We start from the raw sequence: 26,191 nt of genomic DNA on the forward strand, positions 1-26,191 counted from the left end.
CCGCTGGCAGCCGCGGCGCCTCGCTGGTGGCGGACTGCTGCTCCTGGAGGCGCCTGCGGCTTCGATGCAGTTTTGTTTTGAACGTAGTTCCGTCTCACGAGGCTTTTAATTGGATGGAAATGGACTCGCTGGGCTGTGTCTGCCCACTGTTCCATTTTTAGAAGCGCGTTCTCCTGCCAATTGGAGGCACACTACGTTTGTTGGTTGTCTGCTGGCTCTCTATTAAAATAGGGCTTTGTGATGATCTCTATTTGAAGTCCGCAGAGAGGTCAGGTTGCCAACCACTGGTGAAGCGGCTACGTTCTGAGCCCCTGGCTACCCAGGGCTTATTGGTTACCAGTTTGTGCCCATGATACCCCACCCCCACCTTTGATAGCAGAGATTTCAGTGACTTTCAGTTCTGGTCCACTTTCCTTCCTTAGAATGTTTACCTTCTCCGAGCTGTCTACTTGGCACTCCTTTATTCGTCTTTTTCCTGCTTTACAAATCAATGACAGCTTTCCCCTCAGATCTCTCCCATCCTTGATCCTTAATCCCCTCTCATTAGCATACTGGGCTCAGAAGATCCCTTGCTGTGAAGTAAGCCAGGGACCTAACTCCACCGTATGTCCCTGATTTTTCTAGGACAGCCCAGTTTAAAATATCCTGTCCCATTGTCTTTCAGCCCAAGTGCCTTGATTTGGGGTTTAAACCAATAATGTCACTTTAACTGCCCTAGAACCTGCTGCCTGGCCTTTTCCAGCCTTTTGGCCCTGGGGCATAACTGGATAACCCAATTATCATTCACCTGGGGTTTTCCTTCCCCTCCTGAGTCACCCCAAATGTTAGAACGTCAAGGATTTTGAGGTGAGCTGGAACATTAAAGAGTAATGAAGCAAGAAGACCCCTCCCAGCCGTTGTGTCTCAGCCCCCCTGCCACCTCCCCCTTTTATTCCTGTGCAGGGCAAGCAGACCTGCGGCAATGCCACTTGAGATTGGGGTGTAGGGTTAGGTGGAAAGGGCAGGACAACTTCACATCATCTGGACTACTTTAGAAAGTACCTGCCTGATTCAGGCAGATTTACACATCATTATTGGTCCCCTGTTTTCTATGGAGCCCTGTGGAAAATAGGTGTGTTCTAATAGAGTTCCCAAGATTTGGATCTGTAATTGGAAATGTTAACACTTGTGAATCTTCTGGTAAACCCTCTCCCACCCTGATTCTAGGCCTGAAAGGTGGGAAGCAGGGCTTCTCGGTTGGCTCCTTCACAGGGCTGGCTTGTCCCTGGGTGTCCGGCCAATGGATGGTAGTGCTCTTTTGGCACCTGCCGTTCCCAGGCATTCTTTATCCCATGAGCTCTGCCTCCCAGCCCACCAGGGATCTGCTTGCGTACTTGCCACTGCATGCTGGGAAGAATGGGTGCCTTTAATCTGGAGAAATGGATGTGTACTTCGTTTACTGTTCTATGGTTCTTGAATTGGTTTCTCAGCCATCCAGCTTCATTCACCGTCAAGAGCAGCCTCTTTGCTGTTTTCACCCACTTTTAAAACTCTTGTTTTACTAACATCTGGTACCTAGGCGCTTAATGAATGTTGCTGTTTATCAGATACCCAGCTCCCGGCATTTCCCACTTCTCTCTCAGGTCATGGCTGAATTTCCAGTTCTCCTTTGTTGAGTGGGCTCACTATTTATTATGTCCACATCCCACAAAGTAAGGCAGAGACTTGAGCTCCCCTTCCTCCTGTCTAGTCCTGACTCTCCTGGTTCTGGGACCTCTCAGCCATTGCATCTCTGCGGCCCCCTAGAGGGTCACATGGTAGGAAGGTGCCCTGCTGCTGGCCTCTGTTCCGAAGCTCTCCCAGACACACCTCCTCAGCCTTTGACGTCCTAGTCTCAGTTGATTGACTTGAGTTTTCTCCTTGCCATCAAGACCCCTTCCTCTACCTCTGACCCTGCCTGTTCCTTACTTTGGCTTAGAATCCACTCGTTCTCAAGCCACATCCTTTTTCCTGCCTTACTCATATCCTGTCTCAGATACTTTGGGTATCCAGGTTCAGAGGGAGCAGGAATAAACCAAGAGAAGAAATGGATAGATGCTCATATACGATAGAACTTGTGCTGCTGCCTGTCACTTCCTTAAACTGAAAAACCATTAGAACTTGTGCTGCTGCCTGTCACTTCCTTAAACTGAAAAACCATTGCTATCAAGTTGATTTCAACTCATAGCGACCCTGTAGGCAGAGTGGAACTGCCCCTGTGGGTTTCTGAGCCTGTAAGTCTTTACCGAAGCAGAAAGCCTCCTCTTTGCCCCCAGTCACTTCCCTAGGCTTAATAATTTGGGTGTGTGTGTGTGTGTAGATTACTGTCTCAGAATTAAAGACCCTCTCTGAGCTTTTGAATGCCTTTTTAATCTCAGTCATCTCTCGCTCTCTCACTCTCACACAAACACATACACACAGAGCCTCTTCCTGTATAACTGTGCCGGCACCCCTTAGTGTGTAGCCTTGTGCAAAGCTGTGGTAATCATTTGCTGAATAAACAACACTTACTGTCCTGTGTGGGTCCTTAACTTTCCTCTAGCATGGATCAGCAAGCCAAAATACAAGCAAAATTTTAAATAGAAAGAGATTGGTGATTCCAGGGCTGATAATTCTGCACCCCCACCAGTTAGTATGAGATTTGCCAGCCCACCACTTTGAGACAGAGTTTATAGTCAGGTCTCCCAGCTGTTCCATGCTACCTGATCTCCAGGCTGAGGCGGACCCACACTTAGAAAGTGGAGAAGAGGAAACAGAATGAGCCCCCTGCTCCGATTCCCTTTGTTTTGTGCCCATTTGCAACTAGAACAATGAAGATGGTCGTTTTCTATGGGCAGGAGGAATCTCACCGAATGAGTTGTGTGTGTGTGCCCCTCAAGAAGCTGCCGTGGCATGTGTCTGCTGCTGCCCGCCACGTGCCTGCCTCCCTGGGCAAGAGCAGTTTACCTCTGATGGGTCTCGGCGCCAGTGACGGAGAGGACTCCCTCTTAAGCAAGTTAGCACTTTGAGAACACTGAGCTGAATAAGCCCTCAGAAGTAGAAGTGCTGCCGTAGGTGGGGTTATGGCTCGGTTTAAACTACAGCGTGAGCCACCAGCTAAAAACACTGTTAAAGCTTGTTTCCTGTTTAACAATCAAAGTGCGCCTGAGTAAGCGACCTAATGATGTATGCATAATTCAAGTAGATGTAGATTGATTTTAAGTCCCGAGTTACTTTTACATTTTTAGTTTGAATTAGTACCTACATCAGAGGTGATAGTTGTAAAGATATCCAGAGGCAAACCATCTTTAATTTAAGTAACCATAGCTATTTTGGGGGTCTGAAGAACTGACTCAACCATTTGCTTCCTGAAGGTAGCAGTCTTGATATTATGGACATTTGTTCTTCCCCAATCAGCAAAAACAAAGTGCCGGGTTGGATATGGTCAAGAAATGGGCCATTTTATAGTCAGGGGTTACACAGTTAAGAATGATTTCATTTTTCAAGACTAAAAGTATAGTAAGCATGTAAGCATATCATATGATCATAATTGCTGGGTGATTCCTTGTCAGACCTTCTAAGCCAGCATATAATGAATGTAGTCGCTTTTCCCTTTTCCAAATCATGTATACAGTTCATGGAAAGGGATCTGCTTTCCTGTTCTTTCAATTTCCAAATTACTTTCTAGTTAATTAAAGTCTACAAGAATGGAACGTCTTTTTACATCTGCTCAAAAAATGCTTGCTCTCGGACACCAGATTGCCAGTGCCCTAAGATGAATCCAGATGTTGCTAAGAGTCACAGTGTGCTGTTGGACCGTCTTTTTAAGCATCATCAGGTGACTGTCTTTGCTGGCTTTCTTCTTAGCAGTGAAGTAAGTCTATTAGAATTCCTGTTAGAAAGAGATGAACGTGACATGCCATGTGCCCTGACCGACTCTTCTCCAGAAATGGGTGGCAGCCAGGCCTGAGAGTGAAGATTGAAAGTCTTGGCAAGGAAATGAGAGTTCCTGGTTGCTGGGAGTTATTTTTGCAGCGCCAGTTGTTTGGCTTGTTTGATGTCTCCAGTGCTGTATAATTATCCCTAGTCACAGATCTCTTTAGCATGTTTGAAACCATCCATATGTGGCCTAAAAATACATGGCCTAAAATATTTCTGAACAATCAAAGCAAATGACACAAAACCAACAGTGTGAGGCAAATTATTTAAGAAAAATAATTTTAAATCCATCCTTCCACATTTCCACTCATTAGTCTTAACTTGTTCTACTTCTGGTGGCTAGGTAACATGAGTGAAAAACGTATAAAACAAGAAAAGGGTAGTGTGTTTGGGGTAGGGTAATAGATTTGTAAGATAACTATTCCGTACCCCATTCTACAGATAAAACAACTGAGGTTTAGCTCCCTTTGGGGGCCCATTATTGAAGACTGTTGGTAATGTTGGTTAACAAAATCAGGGCAGGGCTCCTTTGGGGAGCCTGGGTGCCTTTCCTTGGTCTCAGCCTCAAACCCATTAGGGAACTCACTAAACATACAAAAGAAAGTGAGGGGACAAGTCTATCTGCCTTGATTTGATCTGCAGCCCCCCCCCCCCCAGCAGTTTTGTTGGAATATAACTTACATATACATCATTGTCATTTCAAGGAGAATTGTACAATCATTACCATGACAGTTTCAGAGCATCTTCTCCCCCCTAACCCCCCATGACCTGTAGTTTTTTAGCCTGTGAACTGTTGTCTGTTCACAGGCTAACTACCTCCTGGCATTCTAAATTTCATAATGTACTTTCTCTAGATCAAGTCGTTCTGCCTTTTATGGGTCCTGAAGTTCCCCACTTCTGGTTCCTGGGCTTCTTGGGCAGTGTATTTGCTCCCTGGGCTCTCACCGAAAGAATGACCTCGATGGGGAATCTGCTGATTATCTGGCTGCAAGGTGACTTGAGCTCTGAAGGGCAGGCACACGTCCTCTGTTGACTCACTGTCAGTGGAGGTAATGCTTCTTCCTGAAGCCTGACTCCAGGAGTAGACCAGGAAGACAATCCTGCTCTGGGGCTTATTGAGACGGGAGCAGTAGTAAGCTTTTCCTGAGCCTTCTCTTTGCTCTCAGCAACATTGGCTCTTTTGTAGCAAAGCCAAGGTTACTCCATCTTACTTGAGCTGCCTTATCTCACTTAGTTTTCCTCTAACTCCCTGCCATCGAGTCAGTGTAGACTCATAGCCACCCCACAGGACCGCGTAGAACTGCCCCTGTGAGTTTCCAAGACTGTAACTCTTGACACGGGTAGAAAGCCCAGTCTTTCTCCTGCAGAGTGGCTGGGTGGTTTCAAACTGCTGATCTTGCAATTAGCAGCCCAATTTGTAACCACTATAAGGACCCCATTTTTCAGATGAGGAAACTGAGACATAAAGTACTTTGTCCAGGATGCAAAATTAGGATTTAGGCATAGGGTCTTTGTAATCCCAACATTTTATCACATTTCATCGCTTCTAAATGTAGTCAGAGTCTAGCATTTTATTGTCTAAACTCTTTTAATATTCGCTGGTGCCTCAGAGGACAATGTGAGCCTCGTTTTCATGAATGAAGAAGCAGAAGATGTATGTGTCCAGGTCCGGCTCGTCCCCTCTGTACTCTGCAAATGACCCTTTCATCTCCTTTTATCTTCATGTCCCTGTTGAGCCGCCTCCATCATTGGTCCCAGATAGTTTGCCTTTTGAAAGCTAGCCTAGCATCTCCTGTGATGTGAGACTATCCGGGAGCCCACGTGGACTACACAGAGCTGGCTTCCATTGGAAGGTTTAAGTGGAACTCTTTGAAAACTTCCTCCCCCGCCCCATCCCCTTCAGGGCTGGCTGGGGTTCCCTGGTGTGTTGATGGTCCTCTTGGAAGTTGTCCCGCAGGTGCTGCTGGTGAGTCCTGTTGTTACAGGGCTCTGCTGGTGGGCTGGGGAGCCGCTCCTGCAGCTGCTGGAAATCCCCCATTGCTCCTGTTCTGAGCTGCATCGCTGTTCGCTCCATTGATTCCTTCCTTCATAGCTTGGAATACATTCAGCTGTTTACAATTCCGCTTATGTACACTTTAGCTGGGAATGTGGGTGAGGTGGGAGGGCTGCTCTCTTTGCCTGCATCCTAAGAGACAGCATGAGAGTCAGCTGTATGGTAATGGCTGCCAGGAGGAAGGAGGGGCCCACCCTAACAGACGCCTTCCGCACAGTGGCTCAGCCCTGCTGGGCTGTCTCCCAGATGCTCCGGATCCGAGGAGCATGCAACAAGGTTATTGTGTGGTGACCTTGAGGGCAGGTCTAGGGCCACCTGCCTCAGTCTCAGTCTCTCCTGCATTCCGCTGGCCAGCTCCCCTGCAGGACCTGGGGCCTCATGCCTCCAGGGATCCTCCTGTCTCTGCTGCTTGTCCCTCTCTGGGAGGGGCCCTCTAGAGCAGGCTGATTGAGCTTGCAGAGCTGAGGGGGCTGCTTGGAGGGGCAAGCTGGTGATGGCATCTGTGTGAGCGAGTCCCAGCCTGCTGTGCGCGGACGCAGCAGCTTGGGCCCTAGCGACTTGGAAAGCTTAACGTTGGAGGGGAAGCAGTATGCTGAGCTGAGCTCAGCTTTGCTCTTCCCTTCTGGTGCTCAGGGGACCCCAGGTGGAAAGTCCTACAGCTTTGCTACCCTCTTCCAAGTGAGCCCTGATGGTGATAGCTGCAAAGCATTGGCCGCCTAACCATCAGGTTTAAGCCCACCAGCTACTCTGGGTGAAGAATGAAGCAGGCTGCTCCGGCAAAGATTGCTTGTCTCGGAAATTAGGATCGCTGTGAGTTGGAATCAGTTCTCACCTGGTTGATCTGCCAAACAAGGCACATGTCTAACGTGTACAGTCCACATTTGAGATGTAGGGGTACATTCATTGTAAAGACTTTTGTGGGAAATGGGTCACTTTCACAAACGCATGAGCTGCTTGTGGTGCTGGGTATCAGAGTTGATTCTGACTCAGACACCCGCCTTTCCCCCACCCACTGAAGGAGCATCTGGTGGGTTCCAGGGGCTCAGTTAGCAACCAAGCACTTAACCACAGTGCTACCTGGACTCTGTTCTCTTGAAGGTTGTATGCTGTTTCCTCTTAAAAAAAAAAAAATAAAAATCCACTGCCACTGAGTTGATTGGAACTCACAGCAACCTGAGAGAGGGCTTCCTGGACTGTTGTCTCTGTGGAAGCATGCAGCCCCGTCTTTCCATGGGAGTGCCGGCTGGCTAGACCCGCCTGTTGTGCATTAGCAGCCCCACGGCTATTCCACAGCACCACCAGGGCCCCTCTTGGCTTTAGTTTAAGGTGACCAGACATCCCACTTTTGGCATTTTTTAAAAGTCCCAATTTTTTGAAAGAATGCACGACAAGCTAGGGAATGGTCTATTTGGTCCATATAGACCAAATTTTTAATCAAGATCCTCACCCACCCCGGTCATCGGTATCCCACTTTAAATCTGGTCATCTTACTTTAGTTCTTCTCCTGAGAAGGCGAACTCATTGCTGTCAGTCAATTCTGACTCAGGGCGACCCTGTAGGACTGGGTAGAATTGCCCATTTGGGTTTCCGAGACTGTAACCTTTTGCAGAAGTAGAAAGGCTCATCTTTCTTCTGCAGAGCAGCTAGTGGTTTTGAACTGCTGACCTTGCAGTTAGCCACCCAATGGGTAACCCCTATGCTACTGAAACAAACTCACTGCCATCAAGCTGTTTCTGACTCATAGTGTGATCTTATAGGACAAGACAGAACAGCCCCTGTGGATTTCTGAGACTGTAACTTTGTAGGAGCAGAAAGACAGGGAGTAGCCCTCTTTTTCTCCAGTGGAGTGGCTGGTGATTGCAAACTGCTGGCCTTGCAGTTAACAGCCTGGCTTGTAATCAGTACACCACCAGAGCCCCTTATTTTTGCATAGGCTTCTTGAAATACTGAATCGTGCATGTGAGTGCTCGTTAACCATGTTTAGAGATTCCTTCGTTAATCTAACAGAAACAACTTCGGAAACCCCTGACCTAGACCCCTTTCCAACCTATGCGCTTCAGCCACTTACCATATCTGACCCCTCTGGTTGCAGGGGCCCTAATGCCCTCTTGTCTAGTCAGAACAAACCCCTCCTTCACTTAAGCCACAGCCTACCAAGGAAAGCTAGGTTACTGGCTCTGCCACTGACCTCCTGTTGTGACCTTGGGGAAGCCACTTTTCTGCTCTGGAAAATGAAGACACTAGATTCAGGCCCCTTCTAACGCCAATCCCTCTGTGTTCGAGGAATTCTAAGGGCTCGATGAGCCCAAACACTGTCACTGGCCACATTCCCAGTCCCTGTCACCATTCCTCCTAACTCTCCAAATTGGGAGGGAAGCAATTTGCTTACCTTGAGTCTATGGATTCGCAGAAGTGAATGACCCAAGGTGTATATTTGCATTTTAAAGAGGGTTGTTAGCCAAAAGAGTCTCTTCAATTGATTTCTCAGGGTCCCAGGTTAAAGTTACCGCCTTAGTCCCTGATTCCCTCCCCTGGGAATAGGGGTGGTGGTGGTGGTGGTGGTGGTGGTGGTGGTGGGTCAGTACATGTCTGCCTCCCTCCCTTCTTGAGTAGCACTAATTTGAGGCCCCAATATAACGGAGACATTTAGGGTGACCCACAGACCTTTCCACCAGACTGTGTCTGCTGCCCTCAGCGTCCTGGGCTGGGATCAGTGTTCCCCATCTGGCCCGTGTCGTTTCTGTGGGTGCTTCACTCTGCAGGTGCCCTACTTTGTGAGCTCTACTGCTACTCTCCCTGTAGCATGCCATTGTTCAGGGACCCTGCTGTCTCCCTTCCTGGCCACATGACAGCCCACTAAGCTGAGGCCCAGGGAGCAGGACTTCGGTGCCAGGAGCCTGGAGAGAGCTCTCTGAAATAGGTGACCTTGTTTTCACCATTTGTTGAGCAGAATTTGCCCCAAGCAAATTCTGATCACTTATGCTGCCTCCTTAAATTCTTTGTTACCTTCATTGTCTCTGCCTTACTGCAGCCAAAGGAGGGACTGGTGGGGCATGGCAAGAAGGCTTATAAACAGGGAGAATACTCCCTTCTCTGGTCCATGCTGCTGTTTGCTGCCCAGCCCTACTTCCACACCCACTGTGGTTCAGAGCAGAATTGCTCCATACAGATTTCTTGATTGGAACCTTATGGAGCAGTTCACCTGGGCCATGCCCCTTGAAGCTGCTGGGTGGGTTTGAACCTCCATCCTTCAAGTAGCGCCCAGTACCGCCTGCACCACTGAGCACCTTTCCCATTCCACTGGAAATGGACCTTGCGTCCAGCTGAGCAGCTAGAAAGAGAAGTGCTGCTGACTTTCCATTCCTCTGCAGTCGGGACAAACAGAATGACTGGCCAGTCCATCTGCATGCCCCTTACAAGTGTTCTTACTAAATCGAGTCCCAGTATAACTGAGGTTTGTCAGGTGGTCAGTGGCTTCTGAAGTGGCCTGATGGTGCACAGTTGGGACCAGGCTTGCCTCTGCCCTCAGCAGGCTGTTACTCGGCCTCTCTGGAGGGCTACCCGCTGGTCCTGAGGACGGGCTCACCCTGTGCAGAGACCCCTTGCCTCTGCCTCTAGAGGTCACCATGTCCTTCCAAGGGCCTGCAGCCAACAGAAAGGCTATGGAGGGGCCAGGGAATCTGGAGTTGTGGGTGCAGGGGACATTCTCCTCTGCTGAGCAAACCTCCCTGATCAAAGGAAGAAATCAGCCAAACCTAGTTCTTGTTCTTCGTCACAGCCAGACACTCACGTGTGCTGCTCCCTGGGCCAGGCTGTGGCCTAGCAGCTCTCAGATGGTGGGCAGGGCCCCAGCAAGGCATTTGGGGGACTCAGTTGGTGCCACCTTCCTTGTTTCGAACCGAGGAAGACCTGTACTCTATCTCAGCGGTCAAGGTCGGAAACCTAGGTTTCCAGATCTTCCACTCTAGCAAATTGTTCAAATCTGCCCACGGTAGGCATGAGCTTAGTCCCCGAGTGCCCAAGTGACTGAGGCGTAAACCCTGGTCTGCTTACCTGAAGCAAATAACTTCACAAATGGCACCATAGAAGGGCACTGAGTGGTCCTGAGTATTTTGTCCTGCTCCTGTAGGGTGCTTTTTCTGCCAGGTCCACTGACTGAGGCCAGACTTGGGATGTATATTCTGAATACCTGGCCCTTTGTAGTCAGCATCAGGTAAAGACAAGGCTTCAAACCACTTTATTTGGGTTTGACACCCACTCAGGAGAGAGAACCCAGACATATTGAATCAAAATCAGCATTTTAACCAGGCCCATAGGTGATTATTATGTCTTCCTATGTACTCGGCATACATAAGATTCACCTAGAGAGCTCCTTAAAGTAAGTGTGTGTGTGTGTGTGTGTGACTTCTCAGCAGGGGGCTGAACCAGTTCAAACCCCTGATTGAAAGTTGGATCCTACCTCCTACCAGCTGTGCACCCACCACCTGATGCTTGGCTGTGCTCCCTCCCCGGCCTTTCTCTGGAATAATGGCATTTGAGACCTGTGGGAATCCATCCCCAGTAGTACTTACAGCCTAGGACAGATCTGGAAAGCTGAGCAGAGAAAGGAATCCCAAAGAGAATGTCTTTGTTTCTTTTTACCTGGCCTCCGGCCGAGTTTCACCATTATTCTGCTCCCTTCCCCGCACACAGGTTGCAGAGCACTCGGTAGAATGGAACACAGAGCAGTCTCCACGTGCGGAGCTTGGCAGGGGGTGAGGAGGTGGTGTTTGGTCATTTGGGAAATAGCCCAAAACAAATGATCAGGCATTGCCCGAGGAGACAACTGCCAAGCCAAATAACTGTGAACCTTCCTATTTCCAGAAAACACTCCCTGCTTCCCCTTGGATTGATTCTCTTATTACTCCCATAAGTTTTCTCTCTCCTGTTACGGGCCAAGTTGCACTGGAGAGTAATGATTTCTAATGTTGGTGAAATCGTTTGTTAATTAGACCTAACTCTGAATACTCTATTTTGAGCTTTTCTGCTTCCCAGAGTTAAGCCCTGGCTGTGCAGCCGCTGAGTTTAGCAGACGTGGCTGTTGAGTAGTGTTTTTTGAGGGGAAAGACTGACCTCAAGAAGTATCCCGACTTGCGGCATCAAATAATAGGCATGGATCTGAGAGACAGGAGGGAGGGGGAGTGGAAGGAGTGAAGCAGAGCAGAAGAGAGCAGAACTTCCATAAAAGGAGACAGTGAACATCGGTGGGAGGTAGGATGATCCCAGATTTCAGGAGAATGACTTTATACCATAGAAGTGTTATAAAACTCAATGTTAGAAACTCAAGTAAGAGAGTCTCTAGTCCCTTCTGCCTGTGCTTACAGTGTGATGCTGCTTGAGCCAAAGACAAAGCCAGGTCTCTCGGTTGCCTATACTCAGTAGTGTTTAGTAGTACCCACTGGGTACCACCAGTACCAGTGCTGACTTTAAAAGAAACCTAGGAAGATCATTAACTGCAGCCCTCTAATGTCAGAGATTGTTGAAAGAGCAGAGGGGGGATTTGGCCTGGAGATGTATTGGGGCTATTCGTGATCTCTCATGAGACCACACAACAGCATCTGGGCTTTTCTGGAGCACTCCCTAGTGTGCTAGCCCTGCACTGCTGTGTCGGGTCTCATTTAGTCCGCACCGCAGCAAGCACTCTCAGGTAAGTATTGCTAATACCGTGTGTAGAACCAGTGAAACAGGCCTGCCCAAGTTCACTGAGTGGTGGAAGCCAGGTCTAAGCCTGTGTTTTGACCATTCTACCAATCTGATTTAAGCTTGTCCGTGGGTGTTTAGTTAACAAAGTTAGGCAAGTGGGCAAGAAATTAAGAGATCGATTTTTGACTCATTCTCAGGAAGAATTTTTTTGTTTATTTGAGCTGCCCAATGCGGAAGCACACTACTTCAGGACTCGAACCTGGTGGGTACCTTTGTCACGAGATGCATTCCAACCCAGGCAGAGAATCGTTGAGTGGCAGTTTGGTACAGAAGGTTCAGCACTGAATAGGGGCTGGACTAGACTTTCCAGTCGAGTGATTCTGTAACCCTCCGTTCATTAGGCTAACCAGCAGTCCTACTGGGCTCATTTATTAAGGAAAAACAGCCAGCATTGGAAAACCCACAAATTTTGGACTTAATCAAATTTCAGGCAGGCCGAGCATTTATTCCAAACATGTTTAAACATGTGTATGCAATCAATTGATGAATGGCTGCAGACGGGTTCTCTCATTGATATAACTGCCTTAGTCTCTTTGGGGGGGTGCGTTGGGGGGAAAAAAACCAATAGCTTCCGAGGAGATAAGCTGGGCCAATGAAAATTCGAGGCAGAGAGATAAGCTCGGAAAGTTATGGCTACTGTTGTGGGGATCTCAAAGGGTAACCATGATAGAATTTCTCAGAGGACACATGATCACAGGGGCTTGTTAGAGAAAGCTTTAAGAAAACTGAAAGCTGCATTGCTGAGCAAAGGCCCCGCCCGGAAAGCCGCTCCAAGGAGAGCTTTTCCTCCCCAACCTTCTTCAGGGTCACGGGGGCTGTCCTAAGAGGACTTTGTCGGGAAATCTGACCCCATCCACCTGATAGCCCTCATCCTCTCCCTTCAGCCTTCTCTTTGTTCCCAAACTCTGAATTTAAAAGGAACATAGTTTGGGTGTCCGATGCCAAAACTGCCATTTTGACGTGGTACAAATGGAAAAAGAAAAAATCCACAGAAAAAAAAGAGAGAGACGTTGCCTTCAAAGTGCATAGACATACGTACGTAGAGAAGCAGCACTTTCACGTTTTGATACGTTCTCTGAAGATCCCTGTGAATTGTAGCACTGCTTTTTATCTCACCCTCTTAGTCATGGTGGTATTTTGGGTCTTTGATGTGTGAAATAAGAGCATATTCATGTAAAATCACTGGGCAGAAGTGAACTTAAGTAACAAGTAATTTAATATGCACAGATGTGTGTGTGTCTATGGTGTCACATTCTCTGCTCTTGTCGATGCTTCTTGCAATAAAGAAATGGTTTTTTTCTTTTTCAGGGAGTTCCAGGTTACAGGCAACCTCAGCCCACTAGGCGGTTGGTGGTGGTAGAAAATGACCGAGGGAAGAGGGTGGGGGTCACCAAAGGCACCGGGGCCTCCCATGAGAGATGTTATGTGACGCGGAGAAGGTGGCACTGCTCTAAAGCTCACCGTATGTGCACCTGGCGCTCGGTTTTAGAAGCAGACTTGCAGGGCCTTGTAGAAGGAGAGCCCAGGCGAGGCAGTCCACAGAGGGATGAAGGAGGGAATCTTCATTGCTGAGCATCAGGCTCTACGTATGGAGCTGAGAATTGTGCAGGAAGCTTGATGGGCAGCACCAGACCCACAGGAACAATAAAAAAGCCCTGCTCTGCCCAGTGGCTTCCTTGGTGGGGAGATAGAATTCAGACCTGCATTAAGGCATAAGAACCAGTCTGCACTGACATTATTGTCTCTACCTGGGCCCAGTCCACAACTTCGCTCTCCCTCCACTAGTGATGTTCAGTGCTCTTGACATTTCACTGGCCCATAAAATCCAGGTGCATCAGGGAAGGGTGCTTTAAACACTCTTCTATCCTTGTGGGCCCCCCCTCCACCTGCCAGTATCTCAAGCCCCACACAAAGGTCAGCTTTGGGTCCTGGTTTTCATCGCCATCTTGGATGTGCTTTCTGAGACTGCCTGCCACTTATTTCTACCGATTCAATGTTTGCCAAGGACGGAATTCCTTGAAGGCAATTTCCCCGGGCTGAACGATTGCAGAATTAAGTAGCACTGCTCGATGAGCCGCTGTGTGGTGGGGGGACTAGGGACCATCACACCGGGCTGCGTGCCCACTCTGATATAACTCAGTGAGGGTAGGAGGGTGGGGGTTGGCTCCATGGGAAAAGCCCAGACCCATTTGGAGCCTCCGCGTGCTCTCCGCTGGCCTCCGGCTCCGTTCTGACCTCCCTTCCTGTGTTCTCCTCTTCCCCTGTGCAGAGCCAGGGCAGGGCATTGTTCATGCACTGAGCGACCTCAGCAGCCCCGGCATGACCTCAGGGAACGGAAACTCTGCCTCCAGCATCACTGGCACTGCCCCCCAGAATGGTGAGAACAAACCGCCACAGGCCATTGTGAAACCCCAAATCCTGACGCATGTTATCGAAGGGTTTGTGATCCAGGAGGGGGCGGAGCCTTTCCCGGTACGGACTACTTCTTTTCCCCTTTTTTTTTCCTTAAGTATATTTTGGATGTGTATTAGATTTTTTTTTTCATTTCCATGCAATATTACTGAAAATGTGAATATTTTAGCTTTCCCTGTTAACTTTCCCCAGTGAATGTCAGAGTGATTGTGTAGGACTGAGTATTTCCCTAAGTGAGGGCCAGAAGGGGTCGGTGGGAGGAATAATTGGCAAGGCCCCTTGTTGAGGAGTTTCTCAGGAAGCTTGAGTTGGGGTGTTTGGTGAGAGATGAAACGCTCCTTGAAGTGGGATTTGATGGTCTCATTAATTCTCCCTCTGGGTCGAATAGTTATGGAACAAAAAGGACCTGCCTAGTACCAGATTGCCTGACTGTCTATGACATGAGGATCAGGAGCACGGTTGTAACCTGAAGCGGCTTCTGGGGCCAGGGCCTAGTCAGGGGAGTGGACAGTTTTGAGAGGCCTGATTAATGCTGCCATTTGAGGCATAAGACCAAAGAGAGATACCAAGGAATCAAGACAATGACTTAATAGAACAAAGCCCCCAGAGCTGGCTCGTATCTGTCCTATGAAGGGGTGTAGGACGGCTGTGTGGCAGGTCCCAGGCCCAGTGGCTCACTGGTCTCTCTCCTGACAAAAAGGACCTGCTGTGAGAGATGCCTCATCTTCATGGGCTGCCGCCTGCCTTTTGCTCTTTGGCCAGAATAGTCGGCAGAGGCTGAGCTTGAATAACTCCTTCCCCAGTGCAATAAGAGGCCTACTTTCTTATCCCCAGCCCCTGGAAGTCAGTCGAGACTAACAGCAAAGAAATCCACCCGGGGCGCCTTGGCCATTGTCACAGCCCTTCCCTCAGTGGACGAGGACTTCCCTGTGGCCTCCCAGAGCAACTGGGAAACTGACTAATGGCTGCACTGAATGGCTGCAGCTGAGTAGTGGTCTAGCATTGCCCCAGAGTTTCTAGCACAGCCGGCACCACGAGGCCTGAGCAAAGGCAGGGCCACGTGAGTTTGTAAGCCAGTCGGGGGTCCTTTCACCCACAAAGAGCCCCAGAATCAGCCCTTCCTGTTCTCGTTGGTGTCTGCTAGACCCCTTCACTGGACAGTAGCAAGGGGCTGACAGCAAGAAGTCAGAATGTGGGTGCTGCCCAAGCTCCCCTGCATTGGCTCAGCAGTGTCCCTGCCTGGTGACTAGTGAGCACTGGGCCCTAGCACTCCATCTAGGAGTCGTGGAGACCAGCCCTCCGCCGCCACCTCTGCACTTGGACACTTGGAAGAAGAGATGTTTTGTAGCCTTCTAAATCCTCCATTGGCCCTGGATTCTGCCACATGAACTTAACAGCAAACAGGGCTGTGAGAAGCCCCCTCAGAAGCGGATTGTGGGGGTGGCTGTGGAGGACTGTCCGCTGTGCACCTGGATATGTTAAATGTGTGTGCTTTTGATGAGACTGGAGAGCAGGGAAGCATCTTCCACCTAACCCTCTTGGCCTCCGTGTCACCTGTCTTCTAGGTGGGACGCTCGTCCCTGCTGGTGGGAAACCTCAAGAAGAAGTATGCACAGGGGCTCTTGCCTGAGAAACTTGCACAGCAGGATCACACCACCACCACGGACTCTGAGATGGAGGAGCCCTATTTGCAAGGTGGGCCTCAGGCCTCCTGACCTGTGGCTGCTGCAAGTAGACAGACCGGGCCCAGTGTTCTTGGAGAATTGGAGCCAGGGCATGTGGCAGCCTGTTAGTCTTGCAAACACTCCATCAATCCCTTCTCAGCCTGGATCCCTAGGAAAGAGGGATGGGAGAATTCGGGGTCACTTGTCACCTGCCTCTCCCCACTCTGATTCCTAGAGCTGCTTTTCCTAGCTGGTTACCTGGAAAGTTCGGGCTGTGCCATGTAGGCATGGCCCCAAGCAGGGGGCACCTTTTGACTGCTGCAGGTACCTGCACTCAGGACAACGGGCCAAACAAGGGACTGCTCATTACAGATGAACCACTGATAAGTGGGGACTGTACAGGTCATGGATCCTGGGTTCTAATATCCAAGTCAGCAGCCAACTAGCTGGATCGGGGGTGGGGGTTGGGTGGCTCCAGATGGGCTGTGGCAGCATCTGGAGAGTTTGCTAGGAGCCGCTGCGTTTTCTCGTGGTCATAAAGAGAGGTGCTATTCACCGTCTCTTTGAGAGACAGTTGTCAAATGCCCAAGAGGCCTTGCTAGCCCTCCTTGGCTACTTTCCAAAGACAGTGACAAAAGCAGCCCCATGTTTCCAAGTTAGACTGCCACCATGTGTCATAGCTGTGGGAGCATGTGTAAGAGGCTGCACACCGTGGACAGGGCAGGAGACTACATCCTGTAGGAATTGCTCATTTGCCCACACGTACCTATTTCTATACCTTTCAGAATCCAAAGAGGAGGGTACTCCCCTCAAACTCAAATGTGAGCTCTGTGGCCGGGTGGATTTTGCCTACAAGTTCAAGCGTTCGAAGCGTTTCTGTTCCATGGCTTGTGCAAAAAGGTGAGTGATCGGTGCCCAGTCCCTTCCTGTCCTTCAGAGGACTGTGCCTTTGGGTCCCGCTGCTGTGTCTCATCTCCCTCCATTGAGAGGCCGAGGGTGTGGCTCATCCAGCAGCATGTCATGATTAATCAAGCACTGACATCCAGTTCATAACAGAGAGCAGCACAGAGTCCAAAGAAATCAAGCCCCCATTCCCTTCTCCTGCCTGCCATCTCCCTAGGGTGAGCCCTCCATTGGCAGCTCTGCCCAGAGCCACTGCCCTATTCACACATGCTCCTCTGTGAGCATTCACCTCAGCTTAGTCGTAGAGTGGCAGTAATCAAATTGACTGTCGTTGATTGAGAGCCTGCTGTGTGCTAGTCAATTGATAGCATTCTCTCATCAAAACTTCAACAGAACCCTGTGAGGCGGCTGTGATTACTGCCCCCTCTATACCAGTTAGGAAACGGGGGCACAAAGGATAAGTGATTGTACCCAGGGCTTATCTACTAAGTTGTAGATTTAGACTAGTGGTCTTTGGATCCTGTGGACTTTGTACTGAGCCTTGAGTTCTCAACAGAAGAACTGGTTTCTCCGGGCTCGAAACCGCTCTGCTGTAACAGGTTGTGGACAGTGCAGGTGCTCTAGCCTCAGCCCTCCTTCCCCGAAGACTGTGCTGAAGATAGACAGGACTCCTGTCCAGCATGTCCCATGGACCCTAGCTTACTGGTACCTATAACGTTTATTAGAAAATGTCGACCTGGAGTTCTGACCAGATAATAACATTATCTCATGTTATTGTCAGAGAATAGAGTGTGAGCGGTGGTATCCCCAACTCCAGATAAAGTAAACAGACTCAGAGGTTAAGTAATTTGCCCCAAATCACACACCTAAAGTATAGTCAAGGTTGGAGTTAGGATTTGAACCAAGTGGACACCGTAAAGAACATCTCAAAGATCTATCCTGGAGCACACCACTTTAAGTGATAGGGTGCTAGCTATCTACACGGCTTACAGGAAAACCAGTTATAATATGACCATTACACACCAACCACTGATGTCAAGGAAAAGAAATGGAAGGATTTACCAATCTTCACAGCCTGAAATTGTTAAGATGCATTGATAATTACTGGTGACTGGAATTTGAAAGTTAAAGACAAGAAGGATCAGAATTAAAATTATAGGCTTGGTGATAGAAATGCTAGAGATTGTTCAAGATAGAATTTCACAAGACGGAGGACCTGATGCCTGGGGCTTAAGTGGAAAACAAATGTTTTGAGAATGATGAGGGCAATGAATGTACAAATGTGCTTTACACAATTGATGTATGTGTGGATTGTGATAAGAGTTATATGAGCCCCTAATAAAACGATTTAAAAAAAGGGTGGGGGGGGAAAGAATTTTAACAGGACCAACAGTTTCTTCATTGCCGTTTCTTGTTACAATATAAATGATTATATACATGGAACTCACTGGATGAAATATTGAGGAATCAAATCAACTACATATGTGGAAAGAGATGACTGAGAAGCTCAGTATCGGTCAGAGCAAGGGCCAGGGCCAGGCTGCAGAACAAACGGTCAGTTATTCATACACAAATTCAAGCTGCAGCTGAACGAAAGTCAAGTCTAGAAAAACCAAAGGTCTTGAGTGTATCCCACCTGGATTTCGAGACCATCTTAGGGATAGATTCGACTGAATGAGGGAACATTAGTGACTGAAGACTGCTACACAGGTTGTGGGTTGGCATTAAGCACATCATGCACAAAGCGAAAGACCATTGAGACGGAAAGGAAAAACAAAATGGATGTCAGGAGAAATTTTAAAACTTTCTTATGAATGTAGACTAGATAAAAATGAAGGAATAAATGTTGAAATAAGAGAGTTGATCAGAAGACTTCACAGGGCAGCTTAGGAAAGGAAAGTATGATGAGGAAATGTACAAGGACCTGTAATTAGAAAGCCAAAAGGGGAGCGCATGTGAGCATCCTTCACAAGCTGACAGAACCGAAGTAAAAATCCAAGCACCAAGTTGCAGTATTAAAGGATTCTATGGGCAACAATGGAACGATGCAGCATACTGGAAAAGAGGTGCGGGGAAATACACGATCGCTGTACCAAAAGAATTGAATGGCATTCAGTCGACTCAGGAAGTAGCATCTGCTTTAGAATTGAAGAAGAAATCCAAACTGCGCTGAAGACATCAGCCCAGGAATTGATGGACTGCCAATTGAAATGTTTCAACAACTAGAGGCGTCCACTTTTCGATGCCAAGTAATTTGAGAGACCAAGAGATCTGCATTTGTGCCCATTGCAAAGAAAAGTGACCCAATAGAATTGAAATATCGAACAGTCTCATTCATTTCACAAGTGAACTTTGCTGAGCAGACTTCAGCAGTAATTGCAGCATTTGGGCAAATGGGCTGCAAAAAAGTGTTGAAGAGCAAGGATGTCACTTGGAAGACTAAAGTGTGCCAAACCTAAGCCATGTCATCTTTAATCACTACACATGCATGCAAACGCTAAGCAAAGAAGGAAACCCAAAGGAGAATGAATGCCTTTGAATCGTGGTGTTGAAGAATATTAAATACACCAGAACGAGCTAATCGGTGTTGGGAAAAGTCCAACCAGAATGGCCTTTAGAAGAACGTCACGACTTCAGCTCACATTCGTTGGACATGTTAGCATGAGGGACCCGTCCCTGGAGCACGACATCGTGTTTGGTAAAATAGGGTGTCGGTACAACCAGCTAAGTTCACACAGTGGCTGTAACAATGAGCTCACACCATAGCAACAATTGTGTGGATGACCCAGGACCGGGCAGTGTTGTGTTCTATCGTGCATGGGGTTGCTGCATTAAACAACAGATGGACTCGAATTTCACCAACTAGTTTGGCTGCTCTTACTCTGGTTTGGGTCTATAAGCCTTCCCAATGGCTCTGACCTCTCTTGTCCCTTATATCTTGATAGGTACAATGTGGGATGCACCAAACGAGTGGGACTTTTCCACTCAGACCGGAGCAAACTACAGAAGGCAGGAGCCACAACCCACAACCGCCGTCGGGCCAGCAAAGCCAGTCTGCCAACACTCGCCAAGGATACCAAGAAGCAGGTGAGAGAGCTCCCCGTCAACTACTTAGATCCGCAGCACAAACCTAGACAGCCACATCCACTTTTCACCCTGCTTTCTATACACACTACCAGGCTCTAGTTGTGGCGCCGTCAGATGGCACCTTCCTCAGGCTCTTGATGGTCTGCCTGCCTCATCTGGATCCATGAATGCTGATAACATTCTCGAGTCCCTGGCCCTGCCCCAGCATCACCCCTCATGTTCCAGTTTCCCTGCCCTGACTTCTGAGGCCTACACCTTTTATCTCCCCTGCTCTCCTCCTCCTTGAGCATTAGAGCCACGAGCTCTGGAAGGCCTCCACCAGGCTGTGGCTACTCAGCCACACAACAGTGGCTACTGCCGGTTCTGTGCTAGGCGCTGCTGGCCACTGAGGCTACAAGGACTTGGTTTTGCCCTAAAGTTACTCACAGCCTCATGTAATGGTTCACGAGCCTGTATGTCTAGGTGTTTTACCATATATACTCGTGTGTAAGCCAAGTTTTTCAGCACATTTTTAATGCAGTTTTTGTGGTAAAATTAGGTGCCTTGGCTGATAATCGGGTTGGCTTATACTCGCGTATATATGGTATGTGGTGGGAGCATGGTTAGTGTCTGATGAAATTAGTGAACCAAAACATGCGCGCATGTGACGTTTTACCTGCTGTTTTTCGGTGATTCACAGAGCCCTAGTTAAAATCCCCATCTGAAAGAAAAGACGGATGGATGGCGCGATGATTGCGATACGGTGTGGTCCGTACTACCACACCAGTTGGGGTCGCTCTGCTTAGGGCTGGGGAGGAGACAGCAGAGAAGATGCTCTTTGATCTTGGAACACAGACAGGACCAAGTAGCAAAGGCCAGCCCCACTGCTGGGAACAGTACCCCCCCATCCTGAAGGATGTTTCTCTCTTTCCCCAGCCAACAGGCACTGTACCCCTTTCCGTTACGGCTGCGTTGCAGCTAACACACAGCCAGGAAGACTCCAGCCGTTGCTCAGATAACTCAAGCTACGAGGAGCCCCTGTCACCCATCTCAGCCAGCTCATCCACCTCCCGACGGCGGCAAAGCCAGCGAGACCTGGAGCTCCCTGACATGCACATGCGGGACCTGGTGGGCATGGGGCACCACTTCCTGCCAAGTGAGCCCACCAAATGGAACGTAGAAGACGTCTATGAATTCATCCGCTCTCTGCCAGGTGAGGGTGCGCTATGCCGGCTTGCAGAGTAGGAAGGAGGGGAGTGAAAGACCTCACCTCCCTCCACAGAGAGGAATAGTGACGTAGCCTCAGGTGCAGGGACTTGGGTGCCAAGATGATTAAGGTAAGGCTGCCTGCCCACCCTGAACCCAGGCTGTAGAGAACACTTTGTAGCCGCGGTGCCATAGGCGGGTACTGCCCTCATGGTGACGGACTCGGGCAGTTCACGTCCAGCCAGTGGCTGTACCAGTGGAAGAGCTGATGATTTCCCTAGACGCGCAGCAAACCCCATGGGACTAGGCAGAACCGCCGGGGAGTGAGGGGGGCGCCAGAAGACAGGAGCAAGAGGAGGCCCTTTGCTTCCATGAAGATGTAATAGTCTCCGAAACCTTTGTTTAAAGTGGGACAGAGACACCCTGAAGGATGAGGACAAGACAGGTCATCCACTGCTGTCAAGTGGGCTTCTGACTCATACTGGCCCCGTGGGGGCGGAGAACCGTTCCATAAGGTTTCTGAAGCTGGGACAGGCCAGGCTCGTTTTCCAGGTGGAGAACCCAGCAGAGGAAGCCACTTGAGCGGAGGCATGAGAATGAGGGGCAGGGCCATGACAGGACTGCGGGGCGGGAGCAGGTGGAGAGGGGAGCGCTGGGATGGAGAATGAGCTGGGAAAGGCAAGCAGGGACCCAGCCCAGGAGAGCTTCTCCACTGTTGGTTTCTGCCAGCCCGACCCATCCACTGGCAGGCCAGGTGTTGATGGCAGCCACGGGCCTGTTAGAGACTGGAGGAGGGCGTGTAGCTCAAAACACAGACTTCTGAATTAGAAGGAACTGGATTCAGATGCTGGCTCTGCCACTTAACCCCAGGGCATTCATTCTCCACTGCAGCTGACGGAAAATGGCACTCCTGGTTTGTCATTGCCCGGTGTCCGGTGAGGGACTTGGGAGTCCTTAGCTTAGCCGGGCAGTCTTGCTCCTGGCTCTTCTGAGGTCCAGATGCCAGCAGGGCTGAGGCTTTCTGTGGCGGTTGGATTTACTGCCAGGGTGCAGCATGTAAGTGCCCAGTAGGGTTAACGGCTGGCCAGAGACTTTTCCAGGGTGGGGGTCTTTCCTCATGATGGAGTAGCAAGTGATCCGAGAGAGCAAGACAGACCACTGTAGCCTTTATGACAGACCCCGGGAAGTCCTGGACTACCCCCTCGCAGTATCCTTTGGTCACACGGACCGTGTGAGAGGACTTCGAAGACAGGAAGACCAGAAAGAAAGGATTATTGAGTGCCATCGTGGAGCTGGGCTACCATAGTTTCCCATGAAAAACAAGCACAGATGTGCCTCCTTGGGTGCAGTTTCACGCGTGTGAGTCCTTTCATACTGATAAGGCATCCTGTGCCTTCAGCACTCCACAAAGCCCGCCTGGGGAGGAACGGTGGGCGTGGCCATTAGGGCATGCCCATCCAACCCTGGCGGGGGGTGGGGAGGGCGGAGTGCGCAGTGCAGTCAGGAGTCCATACCAGCACTGATAGGGCTCAGGCCCCGTCAGCCATATCCTTGTGAAGACTCGGTTGGGGAGGGATTCTTTTCCCTCTCTGAACCAAAAAAAACACAAAACACCTGCTGTCGAGCTAATACCGTGCACCTGTAGAGAGTCTAACTGCCCGCAGCTGTAATCCTCACAGGAACAGACTGCCACAACGCTCCCCAGTGGGCTGGCTTGTTGGCTCAAACCATCGACTTTCTGGTTTGCAGCAGAGCACTTAAGCCATTGCATCACTTGAATTTTTAACAGTCCTTTTCCCAGCCGATTTCCTGCTGCTGCTTTTGTGTTCCTCTGAGCCCTCCAGTCCAGGCTCATGGGGTCTTTTTGCTAGTGGGCTTCTTAAAATCGTCTAAGGGTCTTAGTGGGACTCACTCTGCTAGAAGATAATCACACCCTCAATGTTCAGATAAGCCTCCTGCACGTGGGCTTCCAAGGCTGATGTGCAGTGCCTTCAAGAGTCTACAAGAGTGGCTGCAGGACACACCCATGAATTCCTTCAAGAGCCCCAAGCTGACTGAGGCCTCCCCTAAAACTTCTAGATCCCAACACAAGAACACCCTCAGGTGCCTCTGAGACCGTGGTTTCTGTTGCTCTTCTCTTAGGAACCCTTGCATTTGCCATCTGGAGAGGCTAGGGATTTCCCAGTCAGCAAATCCTGCCCCTGTGCATCCACCAGTTTGCCTTTGCGCTCCTGCTCTCTGCTCTTTCTTCTGAGCAGCTCCTTCAACTCTGCCCAACGCCTGCCTTAGCTAGGTCACTTCAGTCACTGCCGTCGTTGATGCCCCCAGCCCATGCTCAACAGGAGTGGACCGCCAAGGTCCATAGGGCTTTCATCAACAGGTCACCAGGCATTTCTTCCTCGTCTGTCTCCATCCGGAAGCGCCGCTGAAACCTTTCAGCAGCATAGTGACATGCCAGCCTCACTGCCAGGTGGGTGCTGGTTGTGCTCAGTGCACTCGGTTCCTTAGCTGTTTTGTTCACTGACCCTCCCAACAGGGTGGCTCCATTTGCTGCTATTTCAAAACAAGGACGGACCACCGTTTCCTCCCATGACCAGTAGCACAGCAGTTTCCTTCGTCTCTCATTCTGCTCCCCATCCTGCCAACTTCCTCCCACTGCCTTGTCCCAAGGCCTTGCCCACACTTGCAGGGCTTTGTTAAAACAGCCCCCCCTCTTCAAGGCACCACAATCTGTATTCATTATCAATTTCTGTGAAACAAACTGCCCCCAAACTCAGTGGTCCTTTATTATGTTAGGAGTTCTGGGGGTCAGGAATTTGGAGCCGCTGGGCTGGGCCATTCTGGCTTGGGGTCTTTTGTGAATTCTCAGGCCAGATGTCACGGGGGAGCCACAGCATCTATCTGCAGGGTAAGCGCTGGAGGAGATGCGCCGAGGTGGGGCTGGCTACGTGCTGGTATCTCCAGGGGAGTGACCTCTCACGCGTTCTCCAAAATACATGATGCCAACTACCTGCTGTCAATCCCGCACCACCTGTAGCCTTTCAAAAAGCCCACTGCCCCCGAGTGAATCCCCCTCACAGCAACCCCCGTGCCCCGCAGGGTTCCCAAGCCAGCCATCTAGGAAAGCAAGCTGCCCGCCCAGGCGTTCTCCGGGGATGGATGGCTGCTATCCACCCACCTTTCAGTTAGCCACCTAACACTTAACCACGGCACCACCAGGGCTCCTTGGTTGGTTTCCAGGTCAGCCCAGCTCACTGGGGAGGGGTCAGGCCAGGAGGCATGGATCACTGGGGGATTTTGAAGGCTACTCCCCTGGGGAAGCCTCTGGCAGTAAAATAAGTAGTGAGACCTGCCATGGGCGGTTTGTGGCTGAAATGAGAGGAGGGATCTCGAGTTGCCCAGAGTGACTGGTAACTGACTCTGTGTGGTGGTGCCCGCCCCTCAGGCTGCCAGGAGATTGCCGAGGAATTCCGTGCCCAGGAGATCGATGGGCAAGCCCTGCTGCTGCTCAAGGAGGACCACCTGATGAGTGCCATGAACATCAAGCTGGGGCCCGCCCTGAAGATCTACGCCCGCATCAGCATGCTCAAGGACTCCTAGGGCCTCTGCGCTGGCCCTGGCCCGGGGCCAGACAGACATTCCAGAGGGCCCAGCAAGGGGCCATCAGAGGGCAGGGCTCTCTGGACCTGGCTGGTGAGGAGGTCTTGGCTCTGCCTCAGTGGCTCTCAGGGGCCTTTCATGTAAGTGGGAGGGGCAGAGGGAGGTGGCACAGAAGATGGGGCTTTATGCTTGTAAATATTGATAGCACTGGCTTCCTCCAAAGTCCCAGTCCTTTAGCCCCACTCTCCTCCCCTCCCTGTGTCCCCCATTTTCAAGGGGGTATGTGGTCAGGGCTCTCCAACCTCTGTTGGGTTCTTCCAAGGGCAGCCAGCAGGCCTGGATAGAGGCCTTGAAAGCCCTTGCCTGCCTTCCTCCCTCGCTCTCTCCAGACCTGGTTAACTCTTCCGTTGCCAGCTTCTCCCCCTTCAGCCTGTTTCTGAAGCAGCCGGGGTTCCCCTACTACACCCTCTGCAGGTGGAGAGAGAGAAGCTGCGCCCAGCTTGGCCATGCCTGCTGGCACAGACGCCTTAACGCTGTATGACTGTGTAACTGTGGGGCCTGGACGGACTGACGGCGAGAGCCATCCTCTGGCCTCTCCAGGTGTTTTGTAGCAAACAGCCACTTAGTGCTTTGTCCTGGGCTCCGCTCGGCCTCAGGGTGGTGGGGAATAGAGCTGAGAGCTAGCCGTCTCAGTGCCAGAGGCCGCTCAGACAGACAATGTTTAGGAGCATTTCCAAACTTGTCAAGACCTTCCTAAACACCCCCACACACACCCCTCCCACACACACCCCTGCTATCTCACCAACAGCAAAAAGGAAGCTTCCATGGACTGGGCCATGAACTACCCAGTCCGCCAGCTCACCCTGTGTGCCCAGTGTGGGGACGCAAGAGCTCGCGTTGGCATTGACATGCCCAAGGCAGCCTCTGGCCTCCCACTCCCACACTCTTTGCTCTAAATTTTAGACTTCCTAGCAGCAGTTTGAGCTACCTGAGGCAGCAGGGTAGGAGGAGCTAGGGCTTGCCTCTAACTCACCCTGCCCTTTGCAAGCTCCTGGGGGGAGGGTAGGATTCGTCCCAGGAAGGGAGTGGGTACCTTTCTCAGCTTGTTCTATTCCCCACCCATACCCCAGGCAGGGTTGGAAATGAAGGACTTTTGTAAACCTTTTTGTTTTTAAAAAAATAAATCTGTAAAATCGATCTCTTCTGTGCCTTATTTCCTCGGCTTGCCCACCTCCAGCCTGGAAGACTTACACACACATGGGCCCTGTGGGGAGAGAAGGGATAGCCTGCCGCCCTGGTGTCATCCATGTTTTCCTGAGGCCACACCACTTGAGAGTGCTCTTAGCCTGGGTTCAGATGGGATCAACAGAAACCTTTGGGGGCCTCCATTACTACTGAGCCAGCAGCATCAGGGTCACCTCAGTCCGAACCGGACCCATCCAGCCTAGCCCTGGGCAGCTTTGAGACCCCCTTTGGGGTGCTGAAACAGACACACCAGCAGCAGTGCAGGAACTGGCATGGGTGGGTTAGGTGTGTGTGTGCTGGGCTAAGTGAGCCCCTTCTGTGCCACTTCCTGGAGCTAGAAAGGCAAGCCTTTCATGAGTGGAAC

At 50.3% G+C, this 26,191-nt stretch overlaps 1 protein-coding gene across 1 annotated transcript in view; it reads left to right on the forward strand.

The window, feature by feature from the left end:
• Positions 1–25,779, forward strand: part of PHC2 (polyhomeotic homolog 2) — a 63,080-nt gene extending 37,301 nt beyond the window's left edge. The window contains exons 9-14 of the mRNA XM_004704988.2: positions 14,001–14,203; positions 15,709–15,838; positions 16,593–16,707; positions 19,656–19,797; positions 20,713–20,989; positions 24,428–25,779. Coding sequence (XP_004705045.1) covers positions 14,001–14,203; positions 15,709–15,838; positions 16,593–16,707; positions 19,656–19,797; positions 20,713–20,989; positions 24,428–24,582 — 1,022 coding nt within the window. The 3' untranslated portion in view covers positions 24,583–25,779. The remainder of the gene's footprint in view (positions 1–14,000; positions 14,204–15,708; positions 15,839–16,592; positions 16,708–19,655; positions 19,798–20,712; positions 20,990–24,427) is intronic.
• Positions 25,780–26,191: the final 412 nt, after the last annotated feature.

Source organism: Echinops telfairi, unplaced genomic scaffold (assembly GCF_000313985.2).
Source record: "Echinops telfairi isolate 266 unplaced genomic scaffold, ASM31398v2 ScPeMD7_7457;HRSCAF=8495, whole genome shotgun sequence".
NCBI classification, from domain to species: Eukaryota; Metazoa; Chordata; class Mammalia; order Afrosoricida; family Tenrecidae; genus Echinops; species Echinops telfairi.